The 16,395-nt window shown below is 42.5% G+C and overlaps 1 protein-coding gene across 1 annotated transcript; it reads left to right on the top strand.

Annotated features, from left to right (window-relative positions):
• Positions 1–4,957: 4,957 nt before the first annotated feature.
• PIGA (phosphatidylinositol glycan anchor biosynthesis class A) lies at positions 4,958–14,816 on the top strand. The gene is made up of 5 exons (XM_015886636.2): positions 4,958–5,891; positions 6,437–6,569; positions 8,274–8,406; positions 10,102–10,308; positions 11,605–14,816. Exons 1-5 carry the CDS (start codon positions 5,222–5,224, stop codon positions 11,923–11,925), a joined length of 1,464 nt encoding a protein of 487 aa, XP_015742122.1. The 5' UTR covers positions 4,958–5,221; the 3' UTR covers positions 11,926–14,816.
• Positions 14,817–16,395: the final 1,579 nt, after the last annotated feature.

The raw sequence follows: 16,395 nt of genomic DNA on the forward strand, positions 1-16,395 counted from the left end.
GTCTTACTCTGACCTTGTATGTACTTTATATGAGAACATGCATACATAAAGTTCAGGCATTTAGAAGAGAAAGAAATGTGATTCTCTCTAGCTGCTGGTCCCTCCACCTCAGAACAGAGTAGGTTGGACTCTGGATGTGCTCATAATCAACACAGCAACGCTGCCACTGAAAAGTATCAGCAGTATTTTTATCAGTGGTGGTTTTTTCTTACAATTCTGGGTGATTTTTGTTTGTTTTGGTTTGTTTTTTTCTTCCCAGGCTTGCTGGTAGACAGTTTTTTTTTCAGGGTTGTTTGAACATGACAGTTGAAGGACCTTACTGGTACAGGGTGACAGAACTGAACTGAGGATGTGACACTAAACATAACTGGATGTTTAACACAGAATGTAGATGTCAGAACAACAGACATAACATGCAAGGTTAAAACACCCTCCTACAGTGTGAAATGGTCATTGCCACAGAGACCAGCTTCAGGGCAGGTAAGACTGCACAGGGTAAGGGACCTAAAGCAAAAAGGCAGACTAAAAAGCTCTTTTTAGGGCTTTTTTGAAGCCAGCAAAAGCACTGTGCTAGTGCAGGGGGCTGGCAGCTTGTGGGCAGGCTGCTGAGCCAGCAGGGGTGGAGCTGGCACTGCCCACTCTTATCTCTTGAGCTTGACCTTGACCCTTTTCTGTGAGGCTAAAAGCAGCCCTCGGGAGGGTGGAAGCTAGCTTCTGCCCATATAATGTGCTAGGTGAGAAAAGGTGAGAAAAGGGTGTTACTGTCCACTGATAACAGGGAGGGAAGTCTGAGTTTGAGCACAGCCTATGCTACCCATACATTACTGTAGCAGCAAGTATGGGAGCTGGGTCTTGTGGCAGGAAATGTCAGTGTTTTTGTCTTTACTCAAGAGACCAGCTCTCCTACTGATAGACCCTGAGGCTACAGCTTCAAATATGGTATCTACCTCAAGAAGACTGTAGCAACTCAGATGGAGGGCCTGCCCAGAAGTGTGATGGTTCAGGTCTCTGGACTCTGGACTTGATGATCTCTAGAGGTCCCTTCCAACCCCTACAATTCTGTGTTTCTGTGACTCTGGCTGCAGGGAGTGCCAGAGCCTGCTGCTGCCAGGGGAGGATGGGAAGGATGCCACCTGCGTGAGGTGTGAGCAGGTGGATGAGCTGCTCAGCCTGGTGGTAGAGCTTAGGGAGGAGGTAGAGAGATTAAGAACCATCAGAGAATGTGAGCAAGAAATCAACTGATGGTGTGACTCTCTGTGAGAAAGACGCAGAGATTGCACCCCCAAACTGTGGTGGACCCTCTCCCTTGCCATAGTCAAACTGAGAGAGCCAACATGAGAGAAGGAATAGCAGCAGGTCCCAGCTTAGTGTTGTGGGCAACCCCTGTTCCAACCTACCTTGGTTTCCCTAGGTGCCTCTATGTAATAGCTTTGAAGCCCTGAAAGTGAAGGGTGAGGTGGCTGAGGCTGAGGTGTGAGGACTGCTTCCTTCTCTCTTTTTAAGGAGAGGTGGTCAGCTCCATGCTTAAAGACTGCCTCCTCCAGTAAAGAAAGGAGGGTGATAGTCATAGGTGACTCCCTCCTAAGAGGAACTGAGGGCCCAATATGATGGCCTGCCCCTACCTGTAGGGAGGTGTGCTGCCGCCAGGGAGGTTAGTTGATGGAGCAGGCATACAAGCAGTATTTGCCTGTATTCCTACAGAGGCAGGGAAGGAGGCACTGAGCAGGAAAATCCACTTTATAAACTCATAGCTGAGAGGCTGGTGCAAATGCAAGAACTTTGGGTTCTTTGATCATGGGGCAGTTTACTTGGCACCTGGCCTGAGGTCTGCTGATGGGTCTCACCTGTCTCAAAGGGAGAAATGGATCCTTGCCCAGGAGCTGGCAGGGCTTGTGGAGAGGGCTTTAAACTAGATATGAAGGGGGAAGGAGATAAAGCCAGGCCCACTAGAGATGAGTCTAGTGGGTAATGATGGGTAATGGGATTAGGGGAGAGGTGAGGGGCTCAGCTAAAGTGCACCTACACCAGTGCACACAGCATGGGCAACAAGAAGAGTTGGAAGCCACTGTGCATGCAGCACACTATGACCATGTTGTCATTATGGAAACATGGTGGGACTGCTCCCATGACTGGAGTGCTGCAATGGATAGCTAAAAATTCTTCAGGAAGGATAGGCAAGGTAGGAGGGCTGGTGGTGTGTCTATATTAGAGAGTGCTTTGATGTTACTGAGCTTGTGGCCGGGGATGATAAGACTGAATCCCTATGGGTAAGGATGAGGGGAAGGGCTGACAAGTTAGACATCCTTGTGGGCATCTGCTATAGACCACCAAACCAGGATGAAGAGACAGATGATGTGTTCTATGAGCAGCTGGTGGAAGCTGTGCCATCACCAGCCCTTGTCCTCTTTCCTTGTCCTCTTTGGGGACTTCAACTTCCCCAGCATATGCTGGGAATACAACACAGCACAGAAGAAGCAGTCTAGGAGGTTTCTGGAGTGTATGGAGGATAACTTTCTGATGCAGCTGGTGAGAGAGCCTATGAGAGGAGCTGCCCCGCTAGACCTGCTGTTCACAAACAGATGGACTGGTGGGAGATGTGGAGATCAGGAGCTGTCTTGGACAGAGTGACCATGAAATGGTAGAGTTCTCAATTCTTGGTGGAGCCAGGAGGGGGAGCAGCAAAACTGCTACCTGCAACTGATCACAAGTGGTGTTCCGCAGGGGTTGGTGCTGGAGCCTGTCCTCTTCAGTATCTTTATTGATGACCTGGTTGAGGGCACTGAGTGCACCCTCATTAAGTTTGCAGATGACACCAAATTGGCTGGAAGTGTTGATCTGCCTGGGGGTAGGAAGGCCCTTCAGAAGGATCTGGGCAGGCTGGATTGTTGGGCTGAAGCCAATGGGATGAGTTTCAAAAAGACCAAATTTGGCCTGCACTTTGGCCACAACAACCCCAGGCAGTGCTACAGGCTTGGGGCAGAGTGGCTGGAAGACTGTGTAAAGGAAGTGGACCTGGGGGTATTGATTGATGCTCGGCTGAACATGAGCCAGTAGTGTGCCCAGGCGGCCAAGAAGGCCAATGGCATCCTGGCTTGCATAAGAAACAGTGTTGCCAGCAGGAACAGGGAAATGATTGTCCCCTATATTCAGCTCTGTACCTCCAGTACTGTGTCCAGTTTTGGGTCCCTTGCTGCAAGAAAGACATTGAGACCCTGGAGCGTGTTCAAAGAAGGGCAACAAAGCTGGTGAGGGGTCTGGAGCACAGGCCATATGAGGAGCAGCTGAAGAAGCTGGGATTATTCATTCTGGAGAAGGCTCAGGGGAGACTTTATTGCTCTCTGTAACTACTTGAAGGGAAGTTGTAATGAGCTGGGCATTGGCTTCTTCTCTCCTGTAATTGGTGATAGGACTAGAGGAAATGGTTTCAAGCTGTGCCAGGGGAGATTCAGGCTGGATGTTAGGAAATATTACTTCTCTAAAAGAGTGGTCACGCAGTGGATCAGGGTGGTGGTGGAGTCACCAACCCTGGAGATGTTCAAGGAACATTTCAACATTGTGTTTCAGCCTGACCCCAAAGCAGGTTACTACCATAACTTGCCAGGGATCACATTACAGGGTGCTGCACATGAGAACCTCAAAGCGCTTTCTTCCTTGTTCTATACAACTTTGTTGTTTTGGTGTTTTTGTTTTTTTTTCTTGGATTTTATTTAAGGCAAACTTCTTATATCCAGACTCCAGTTTCTGCTGAGAATTAGGATCCCTATGGCCTCCAGCTCCCCTGGCTCTTTTCACAGCTCGATGATATCTTGAAATTCAGGTTCCCACCAGGTGTTTCACCCAGGAGGAGCATTACATGATGATGTCAGATGTACCAATACCGGCCTCACCTTGCTCAACACTGGAAAAGACTCAAACAATGAGCAATGGCTCATTCAACACACCAACACGTCAGCTGATTTTTTTTTCCCTTATTCTTTCTTGCAGTCAGCACCTCCAAACAATGGCTGTCCAAGCTTTAACCCAACCAGCACTGTGGCCTAGGTCAGCTCATGCTCTAGATATTCACATAGGAGAGATGATAGAATTGAACCTGACAAAATTCATACCAGAAATCTTTGCAAGGAGAAGCAGCTGCCAAAGAAAACATTGGGAACATACAACGAAGTCATGAACAGCTCTAGCTTGCTGTGATAACATCCAGTCTTGGCAGCCAGCAATGGACAAGCTTGAACTGGTGTCTGCTGATTCCAAAGCTCACTGGGGTAAGATCAGAAAGGCTCAGCCAAGTGATGCCAGCATCCTGCTGCCCATCTATCACAGAATCACAGAATGACCCGGGTTGGAAGGGACCTCAAGGATCACATTGTTCCAACCCCCCTGCCTGGCAGGGCCACCAAACATACACATTTACTAGATCAGGTTGCCCAGGGCCCCATCCAACCTGGTCTTGAACACCTCCAAGGACGGGGCATCCACAGCCTCCCTGGGCAGCCTGTTCCAGGGCCTAACCACTCTCCTAGTGAAGAACTTCCCCCTAACATCCAACCTAAATCTTCCCGCTTTCAACTTAAAACCATTTCCCCTAGTCCTGCTACTGTCAGCCCTTTCGAAGAGTTTACTCCCCTCCTGGGTGTAAGTTCCCTTCAGGTACTGAAAGGCTGCAATGAGGTCAGTGTACCCTAAGAATGGCTGCGGTGAGGCCTGCAGCTCAAGATCCTCCCCATCTCAATGGCTAACCTATCTGCTCCGAGACACCTCGGTGCCCTGCCTGGATAACGACTGCGTAAGCGGTTCCAGAGCGGAGTCACTGCGGGGCGGCGACTCCTCACACACAAGGTGAACAACGGAAGAAACGAAACCGCCACCTCCTCTCCCTCAGCCCTTCCCACCGACTTCGATTGGTCGTGACTCGACAGCGGGCGGCGATTGGCCGAGGCTGGGCGGCGGGGGCCGGGCGAGGCAGCCTCGCTGTTACCGCGGTGACGCGGCCGTGCCCGGATATGGGAAGGCGGCGGGCAGCGCCCAGCGAGCGGCGGCGGGCGGCAGGTACGTGCGCGGCCCCCCCTGCCAGGCGGGTGGCGGCTGCTGGAGGTGAGCGCTCTCCTGAAGGGCCCGCGGCGGCTGCGTGCCCCTCCGGCAGTGCGGCCTGTGCTTGGGACATGGCCGGGCCCAGCCACGGCGAGGGGCCCGCTGGGGTCCGGAGGGCGGCCGGGAGAGAGTGATGGCACCTCGTCGTTGCCCCTGTGGGAGGATGGGGGCAGGGAGAGCGCAGAGCGTCTGCATGGTGTCGGACTTCTTCTACCCCAATATGGGCGGCGTGGAGAGCCACATCTATCAGCTGTCGCAGTGCCTCATCGAGCGTGGCCACAAGGTACTGGTGGTCACCCACGCCTACGGCAGCCGTAAGGGCGTCCGCTACCTGACCAACGGGCTGAAGGTGTATTACCTGCCCCTCAGGGTGATGTACAACCAGTCCACAGCCACCACGCTGTTCCACAGCTTGCCTCTGCTCAGGTACATCTTTGTGCGGGAGCGTGTCACCATCGTCCATGCCCACAGCTCCTTCTCAGCCATGGCGCACGACGCGCTCTTCCATGCCAAGACCATGGGGCTGCGCACCGTGTTCACTGACCACTCGCTCTTTGGCTTTGCGGACGTCAGCTCGGTGCTCACCAACAAACTTCTGACCGTGTCCCTGTGCGATACCAACCACATCATCTGCGTCTCCTACACCAGTAAGGAGAACACGGTGCTGCGAGCGGCGTTGGACCCCCGCATCGTCTCCGTCATCCCTAATGCTGTGGATCCCACTGATTTCACCCCAGACCCATCCAGGAGGGATGACAGCACCGTAACGATTGTGGTGGTCAGCAGGCTTGTTTACAGAAAAGGTAGCAAAAAATGTCCATTGTATATATCACTCCCATTTGCGCATGTTGGATTTAGAGGTGTATTTTTTTTGTGATACTGAGATTTGTAAACTGAAATTCATAAAGTGCAAAGCTTGGCTTCTATTACTTTACTACCTTACCGCATCTGGGTATGGGGCCTGCAGCACAAGAAAGGTGTGGAGCTTTTGGATTAGGGCCGGGGAGACCATGAGGATGCTTAAAGGGCTGGAGCACCTCTCCTATGAAGAAAGGCTGAGGGAGCTGGGCTTGTTCAACCTAGAGAAGAGAAGGCTTCTGGGGCAACCTCATTGTGGCCTCTCAACGTGAGGGGAGCTTATAAACAGGAGGGAGAGCATCTTTGTACATGGGCAAATAATGATAAGACAGTGGGGAATATAGCAGCAGGCTACGTCATGATGAGTGCTGATACCAAATACAGTAATGGCTTGTTCTACATTTTGTTGCTCCTAAGTCTAGATTTTCTTGGTGGTATAACTTCTAATATCCAATACAATAACATCTTGCCTTATATTTTATGTTCTTAGGTATAGATTTGCTTAGTGGTATAATTCCTGAGCTCTGTCAGAAGTATCCAGAGTTACATTTCCTAGTCGGAGGAGAAGGACCAAAACGAATTGTACTCGAAGAAGTGCGGGAAAGATACCAGCTACATGACAGGTTTGTTCTGAGCATGTTTATAATCACTGTACTTAAGAGGTGGGAAAGACAGCAGCTCCCTGCCCCCTTCCCTCAAAAACTAGAGAAGATGAGAACTACCAAAGGCAAGGTAGAAAGACCAAGTGCTGAGAACTTCCAGAGTTGGACTGTGATCTTGCAAGTTCACCTGATGTGAACCTTGTCTTGTGTCAGAGAAAATCTGAATTTATCACACTCTTAATGTACTTGTAGTATCACTACGTGGCAAGAACTGTTAGATGGCTACTTCATGTTGATGGTATCTGTGAGAATCATTGCTAGTAATTCTGGAAGCTTCCTCTTTACCGTTGCTTTACTTTATTTTGTTTAAATAACCGTTTATAAATAATAAATAAATAAATAATAAACCGTTGCTTTACTTTATTTTTAACTTTTCTAATTTCAGTCTGAAACTCTTCAGGCCAGGACTTATTTACTATGTCTTCCTGTGGTGCTGCAGACATGTTCCTTGGATTAAATGTTACCAAATGTTTCTGTCATGTCTGTGAATATTTCTTTGTTGTTGTATATAGTTTTTTTTATACAGCAAATACCAGGTTCTTGATTTTCCAGTACCTCAGTCAGTAATTATTTCATCTGCTCCTCTCTGCTATGTAAGATACTTGTTTGTTAGTTGTGTTTTTCTTTCTTCTGGTTTCACAGTGTCTCTTCAAACTGATGGTCTTTGATCTTTGCTATTCTAAGTATATACACTTCTTTTTTTTACCTTAGACTTTGACATTGGTCACGCCTCGCACTGAAAATTCAGATAATGTATCTAAACAGAGAAAGGGAAATGAATCTTTGTTATTAATTCTGTGAAGCTGTGTTCTTGTGAAGTGCTAGAAGGATCAGACAGTAGTATTATGAAGGTGGTTGCTCATGAAACAAAAAGAGGCAACTCCTTCTCCACCAACTTTCTTTGGAATAAAAGCAAGAGGGTCTTGTATTTCTTTATTGTTGATCAAGTTTTAGAGAAAATGGAACTAAGGTGTCTGTGTTGCTTCTCTCTCTATGTGTACGCACCATTGGAACTCATTTTCCAGTATATATGTATCTTAGTTTCACCTGGGACGGAATTGCTTTCTTCAGAGTGTCTGGTATGATGTTATGTTTTGTTTCTAGGAGAAAAACAATGCTGATAAGACACCTATGTTTATAGGTGCTTCTGAGCACCTATTGCACAGAACAGTGTTGCACAGAGCCAAGGCCATTCTCAGCAAAGGGCCCAAGTAGTAAGGAAGGAAGAGAATTAGGACAGCTGACTTAAAGTGGCCAAAGGGATGTTCCATACCATCTGACAGCAAGCAGAAGGAGTAGTGAAAGAGGTGGGAGATCATTTCACTCTCCTCTGATGCTCGGGGCGAGCTGGGCATTGGTTGGGGGGTGGTAAGCACTTGCTTGTGTAATACTTGCTGTATACATTTGTACATATTTATGCACATATATATAGTTATAACTATTATCCTTTTTCTTTTCTCTTTCTTAGTAAATTGTTGAGATAAAACTTATGAGTTCTGCTTTTGTATTTTTTTTTTTATTCTATTCTCTCCCTCATTGGAGCGTGAGCAAGTGACTGTGAGGTACCCAGCCACCAGCCAGGTTAAACCACCACAGTGTTTAACGTTATACAGAATTATTACAGTACAAATCTAGTGTTTATTTTGTATTTTTTATTATATACAGGGTACGTCTCCTAGGAGCCTTGGAACACCAGGATGTTAGAGATGTTCTAGTCCAGGGTCACATTTTTCTCAACACTTCCCTCACTGAAGCCTTTTGTATGGCAATTGTGGAAGCAGCAAGCTGTGGTTTACAGGTAAAACAAACAAGCAAACAAAAACCTCAACTATCTAGAATGCATGTATCCATTTCAATCAAAGTTCATGAAACTTGTACAGAGTTAGAAAGACAGACACACCTGCTAACTTTCAGTTTGAATTAACCAGACTATCTCTTCACAATGTTACTGTGTATGTACTGCTTTACAGATTGAAGGGTAGTTTATGTTTATGAAGACTTACTTTGACTTTGCTTAATGAGGAGCTCCTGAAAAATGTCTTACTGGTCAGTTGGACTTATTAAGTTATCAAACTAAACCATTGTTTGATGACTCTTTTTCCTCTGAATCAAGGTCTGACATATAGTGTCATGCTTCAGCTGAATGCAGGGATTCAAGATAAGATGAGAAAGGAGACACTAGAGCAATCACATTAGAAGCTAATTCTGGCTAATAGATAGCTCAGTTTACAGATTGACAGCCAAAAGAAAAAGTTAACAGCTATAAAGAGCTGGGGTCCTCACATTAAAACCTGAAGAAACTTTTTTAACGGTGGACTGGTGAGGTATCTAATGGTTTAACCCAACAGGTAGCTAAGCCCTAGTGGGATGGGGGAAAAAGGTAAAAGTTCTGAGTGAAGGTAAAGATTGTTGAATGGGAAAAAAAAAAAAGGGAAAAAAAATAAAATAAATACAAAGTGATATATGTTGCCAGTCTTGCAGCAATGGTTGCCCCCTCTACCAACTCCCCTATATTTTATTGCTCAGGATGATGTCATATGTTATGGAATATCAAATATATTGGCCATTTTGGGTCAGCTGTCTTGATTTTTGTCCTCCTACCTTCTTATGTACACCCCTCTTCTTGCTTGTAGGGCAGAATGAGAAGCTGAAGAGTCCTTGGCTTAGTGTAAACACTGCTCAGAAACAATGTTGTGTTATCAGTGTTATTTTTCCTCTTAAATCTAAGTATGGCGCCATACCAGTGACTAGTAGAAAAATTAACTCTATCCTAACTGAAACCAAGACATTAGTATACAAGAAGTGCAGAAAATAGAAGGGACTTCCCCCTTCTTGCACTCCAACATTTTTTCATAGTAATAGTACTAATCTGTGGCATTCATTCCCCAGTCATCTGTTTTCCACTCTGGTGGCTGGGAAGTTCTGTGGTTTTCTTACAGTTGCCTGCTAGAAGTGGTTAGAGAACACAAGTCATAGTAATTCCTGATTTCTCATTAAAAATAATTCAGATTACTGAGCTTTTAAAGAAATTCTTGTAAAGGTTCACCCTAGAAACCATAAACGGAAGGAAGATGTGGTAAAACTACTATTTACAAGCAGAGACAACCCGTTTTGTGAGGGTCTATGGAGAAAAGGTCCAAAATCTAATTGAACAGACCTAGTTTTGTAGTGTGAGAAACACCTTTTGGAAAAATGCATCCTTAATCCATCTTCTGTCTTGGCATGTTATCAAATAATTCTAAAGATCATTAAAAGTAATTTATTGTACTAGGTCTTTTCTAGGGCCTATACCTTCAGTTCTCATGGAGGTAAAACTCCCAGAATAAAGCATCAGTCTTGGTGCCTTCATGGCAACCAGTCATTGTATTGTGGGTTTTTTTGGTTATTTCTTTGTCTTTGTGATATTGTTGTATCTAAACAGGGAAACATGACTATCATCACTGTATTTTACTGTTATGCAGCATACGTAGTAATTCTTTTGTTTCTTTCTAAGGTGGTGAGTACAAGAGTTGGTGGGATTCCTGAGGTGCTTCCAGAAAATCTAATTATTTTATGTGAACCTTCTGTAAAGTCTTTGTGTGATGGACTTGAGAAGGCAATTGCCCAGCTCAGATCAGGAAAACTACCGTCTCCAGAAAGCATTCATAATAAAGTGAAGACATTTTACTCATGGAGGAATGTAGCAGAGAGAACTGAAAAAGTATGTATAACTACTTCTTTAATTCTCTTAAAGTATTTTTTTTTCTATGACATAACAGTAATAACTACTCTGAAGAATAGCCTAGATCTTTAGTTACATTTCTACTCGTATATCTTTTTTCCAGTGTCTGCATAGTAAGTAACTCTTGTGGCATAACTGGCAAACATGCTGCATAAGATTTATGAAAAGAGCTCATGACACAGTTTTGTCTGTGATATGCTAATGAGTGTTTTAAAATGAGGAGACAGGAGGTAGCTTAATGTCAGCAGACATATCTGAATATACATGAGCTATGGATGTAATGAAAATAAATTACCATGCTTTTGAAGTCATATTTCAGAATTAGAATTGTGCTTCAGTGGGAAAACTCAGTCATTAATGAAGAGTGTTAACTGCAATAATTTATTCACTCCTGTGAAGATCTGTCACTCCTGGCTTCAGCCCCTATGTTTTGGACAAGAGTAGCTGGAACACATATGTCTTAATTATTTTGTACTGTTACTTAGATAAGTGTCTCTCTTATAAACCTCCTTGAAGAAGTTTCCAATACAATGTCTTTATCTGATCTTTACCAAATACAGTCAGTGGAACTTGTCTTATTATTTTTTAACTGCAAACAATGTTTCAGTTGCAAAGTTTTTATATAAGCCAGCCTAGGTTTCAGCTACTTTTGTAACCCTTCCTTAAGACATGAAGCCAAACTCTGTGAATGGAAATGTTATAACTGGGAGAAGAACATATAGAGCTTAAGTTGCACAAAGGATGGTTGTTTGTTAGCTCATTGCTAATGTATTTGTAGGATGAAATCTGCAGTGTTCTCAACAACAAAGATCTTTTGTGTAATTTGAGACTCAAGTTGTTTATAGTAGGTCCCTGAAAAAAATTTTCTGGCTTACAAAACTATATTGGGAGTAAAATAAATAAATAAATATATTATGATAAGAGTAGTAAAGCACTGGAACTGGTTGCCCAGAGAGGTAGTGGATATCTAGTCCCTGGAGACATTCAGGGCTGGGTTGACAGGGCTCTGAGCACCCTGATGTAGCTGTAGGTGTCCCTGTTCATTGCAGCGGAGGTAGACTAGGTGTCCTTTAAGGGTCCCTTTCAATTCAAGCCATTCTGTGATTCTATGAAACACAGGACTAACCATACAATGTATGACTTAATATGTATATAGTCATTAATAGCATGTATTTTGACGTTCATTAAATTTTATCATAGTACTGTTTCTTTAATTAAAAATCAGTTGTCTGTTCTGGTTTATTTACAGGAACTCTCTATCTTTTCTCCTCTTAGGTGTATGAGAGGGTTGCAGATGAAGTGGTTTTACCAATGGATGAGAGACTTGACAGACTAATATCTCACTGTGGCCCAGTGACTGGGTATATTTTTGCTCTTTTTGCTGTTCTGAACTTCCTTTTCTTGTTGTTTCTGAGGTGGATGACTCCAGATTCCATTATTGATGTTGCAATAGATGCCACAGGTCCAAATGGTGCATGGACTAAACAGTATTTTGGGGGGAAAAGAGGAAGAGTTAAAGAAGAACCTCCAAGCTCCAAAAATGCTCAAGTGGAAAGAAAGAACACAGCAGTCCCTAGAGGTTTTAAGGCTTGCTGATAGATGTTGCTACTTAAATTCTTAAGTTTCTTTCTGGAGTTCTTTGAAAGAAACTTAATTAAAATGTACTACCTCAATTTAGGACTAGTTTTGAGTTCTTGAAAGTATATGAACATCACTTTGCACTTAAAGCTGAGGGAGAACATGGATTTTTATGTGTCAAGAGCCTTTGAGACAAAAAATATTTTTTTTTTCTCTGTAAATTGAATATTACAGACAGTGATGTCTGTACAGTGATATCACTGTACAGACAGTGATAAGCTTTTGTGGTAATTTAAAGAGCAAAACAGAAAAATTATTATTTATTGTAATTTCCATCAATTCCTCATAATTACTGTGATTTTTGAGACCTGTCTAAACAAAATGTACCTTTTCTTTCCTGAGATGAAAATGGCAGTTGAAAACCCTCATAAATTCGTTATTGCTCTGGAATTCCTTATCACTCTGAATTCATTGTTGCCACAGAAATTGTAGAGATGTAATTCTAGCAGTTGTGTCCCAGTGACAGTGGTTTCCCTGCACAGCCTTCTACTTTTGAAGTCCTTTCATGAAACGAGAAAATTGGATTATCCTGTTGTGAAAACTCCATAATGAGTTTTTGATATTTTCTGAATGGCTGAATTTGTCCTCCTAACCTACACATAAGAAAGTGAGGCAAAACTTATGCCTTTTTTTTAAATTATTTTTTCCTTAAAATACTTAGGTAGCTTTTCTAAAATGTACAAAGGTGAAGGAATGATATTGTTTAGTGACAAGCATAATATAGTGTAGCCTTCAGAACCAGCTCAGGCCTGAAAACACCTCCAGCAGACTATGCCAAAGCATAAATTAATGTCTGTATGCGTGTGTGTGTAAGTGCGTGAATGAAAGAGAGAAATATGTGAGAGCTTAACAAGCCTTAACAAGAACCATCCTACTCTTATTTATTATTATTATTTTTTCCACTTTCCATTCTTCTGCTTTTTACGTAAGTGGCATTGCAGTCTCTGGGAGGGACAGTGTTAGTGTGTGTGATTTCACTGAGGCCACACCAGAAGCACTGTCAGACAGGTTCTGCAACTTAAATCTAGAGAGAAGGCATCCCTTCAGTGGGAGTAACCAGTAGATAGGCTTTTCTTGAGGGTGGGTTGTGGAGGAAGTTCCTTGTACCTGTTAGCTGTAAGTGATTTTTAATTGGAACAGCAGAACATGCAGATGTGAGAGGAGGCAAACCTCACTGAAGTCAGACAGCCATCGAACTACCACTGCCTAATGCACGGGCCTGATTTCTTTTTCAACTGAAAAACTGATGATTTTTTTTTTTTTGACTCTAAGTATTATGTAGTGTTGGACATGGTATTAGTGTTAAAATAGTGCAATATGAAAATATTGTTTTCGAACCCTTGAAAGGTAGTATTTGAAACACAGCTTTTGTCAACGTCATCTTTCTTCCCTAGCGAGAATGTACCCTAACTGACATTTGATAATTTCAGTGACCATATATTCACAAAACATGGAAATATTATATGAAATACATGTTACTTACAATGTTCTTTTAATAGAATTTTTTAGCTTTTGATACATAATGTAAAATATGCATCGTCTTTCAACTTGAATCTTTCAAACTCTATGTTAAGGGTGGAGTTCAGTTCACCCTAATGGTGCCACATGTTATGGTAAATGGGTGGAGATAAGGTAATGTTTTACTTACAAAAGTTAGTTACTTTTTTTTTAACAACAACATTCTAGTTTATAGCAACTCTTTAAAAATACTGACTATCATTCCAGGAAGATGTTATGCTATTTTTTTAATAAGATTTTATTGATTCTGGTTTGTTTCTTTTTGTTCCCACAGCAGATACAAAAGCAGATGTAATTTTTCAATGGGATTGTGAGAATCTATTCAAAATAATTCTATTTTTTCTTTTGAGGAACACTGTGTATTTATAACATAATAAAGCAGTTCATCCAAATGTCTGTTTCTTTTTCTATAAAGAATTGGTATTTTTCATTAATATGTGGAAACATAGAATTAGGAAGTACAGAAATATGACGCATACTGCCGCTTGTGGATGGATTTATAATGATGACTAAAATGTTTTGCGCAAGCAAAACTATTTAAGCCACAACTGGTTTTACTACGCATATACTGTTTCCCAATTGCATGTAACTCTTTGGAGGGCTGATTTATTTACCTATCTTGTGCAGTAGAGCAAGGGATGATGTCACCATCACTCAACCGTATACAGCGTTGAAAAGCAGCGAATTAAACAGAAAACTTTATTTAAAGTAATCACAATAACAAGAGATCGAGCAGAGAGAGTTATTTTATTCATTTCTAAACACATATTCCTAAAATGCAATTTAATAAAACTAAAATGTTTCAATTATGGTTGTGGGTAGCGTTGGAGCACTGTGAAATACTAAGAAAGTGTTACCAAATAGGGAGTGATACTCAGTAACATGTTGCATAGAGCAAAGCCTCCTGCCTGGAGGAGGAGGGAAGACCGCAAGCCCTTCTATATAGAAGCTTAATTGCCCCCTTTCGTAGAAGGGACTACATAGTTTACCCAGAAGTGTTTTGAACTACTTTATTTTAGTGATGAAAATTTTGCATTGATCCGTATTAAAATTCTATCCCACAGACACAAGGAGAAGTTGTGTTTCCAATACATTATTTGCAGACACTGTGAAGTAAAGACTGCATGTTGGTAGTTGAAAATTGTGTGCTAAACCAGAGCAAGTATCAAGTGAAGTGTGAATGTAGGATTTGCCTTTTAGATTGTGTTTTAGAGGATATGGATAGATCTGTAAGAGGATAGCTGCACTGTAATGAACTTTTTTTTTTTTTTTTTTTTTATCAAGCTTTTCTTCATCTTTAACAAATAAACTTATTTTTCCTCCTTTTGATATTTATGTTGTTTTGCTAGTCTTTTTATTCATATGCACTTAGGCTCATTAATTGTAAAACTGCATCTTTTTATGATGCTTCAGTTACACACAAACTCACTGTAAACAAAGGTAAGAATGACCCATCCTAAAAGTATTTCACAAATGTTTTTTTAAATATCAATTTTAAATGCTTTAATACATTGCTTGACTTGCTATCGTTAAACTACTCCTGTCATATTTGCTCTGGATCTTTCATGACACCCAGAAGTATGTTGACTTCTATAGTTTTTCTAGTTGTTCTTGCATTGACACAGTCACTTGGATGAATCATAGAATCATGGAATCACTCAAGTTGGAGAAGACCTTAAAGATCATCGAGTCCAACCACAACCTAACCATACTACCCTAACTAACAACCCTCCGCTAAATCATGTCCCTGAGCACCATATACAAATTGTTTCTATACATATCCAGGGATGGTGACTCAACCACCTCCCTGGGGAGCCTATTCCAATGTTTAACTTCCCTTTCTGTAAAGAAATTTTTCCTGATATCCAATCTAAATCTCCCCTGGTGCAACTTAAGGCCATTTCCTTTTGTCCTGTCACCAGTGAGAAAAGACCAACCCCACTCTCACTGTAAGCACCTTTCAGATACTGGAAGAGAGCAATAAAGTCTCCCCTCAACCTCCTCTTCCCTAGACTAAACAGCCCCAGTTCCTTCAGTCTCTCCTCACAGTGTAAGTTCTCCAAGCCCTTCACAAGCCTTGTTATCCTTCTTTGGATCTGCTCCGGCACCTCCATGTCCTTTCAGTACTGAGGTGCCCAAAACTGAACACAGTACTTGAGGTGAGGCCTCACCGATGCCGAGTACAGGGGCAGGATGACTTCCCTAGTTCTGCTCACCACACCATTTCTGATACAAGCCAGGATGCCATTGGCCTTCTTGGCCACCTGGGCACACTGAAAAGGGATATATTTTTTGTTCAAGAACAAAGATCAAAGTTCAAGATGCTGTTTTACACCTAAATCTACAGTTCTTGTGAACCTAACAGGATTATTTTCGCATTCTGACTTGTATCAGCACTGACTTACCTCCAATGGTGATGTGTGAGATTTATTGAACGTTACCATGTATAAACTGGTTGTGCAGTATATACTGGTTATTTAAGCTCGTTTAATCAGGAGTGACTGGTGGAATCCATCTAGATGGTGAGTCATCCTGTGCTAGCATAGGTGCTGGAGACAGATAGAAGGATATTAATTACCATCTGGAATTCCTCTCCATCCTGCCTGGACAGTAGAGGTTTAGATAACCAGAATATATGTGGTGCAATGGGCTATGGGTAGGTGAGATTAATCCTACATCTCCTTGATGAGAACAGTGAGTCAGTACATACAACCCTTTCTAAAAGCTGGAGTGTTGTAACTGTGCTGTCTAAGGATGCAAATAAGATAATGGTTGCATGGGAAGTGATATCATTTATTAGATCTCTAGTATGTATTCTTGTGCAGGTCTATTCATTTAGATATAATGTATTTGTGGGTTTTTTTTTCTTTTCGTTTTTTTTTTTTTTTTCCCAATTATCTTATTAATTGT

The sequence above is a fragment of the Coturnix japonica genome, chromosome 1 (assembly GCF_001577835.2).
Source record: "Coturnix japonica isolate 7356 chromosome 1, Coturnix japonica 2.1, whole genome shotgun sequence".
Lineage (NCBI taxonomy): Eukaryota > Metazoa > Chordata > Aves > Galliformes > Phasianidae > Coturnix > Coturnix japonica.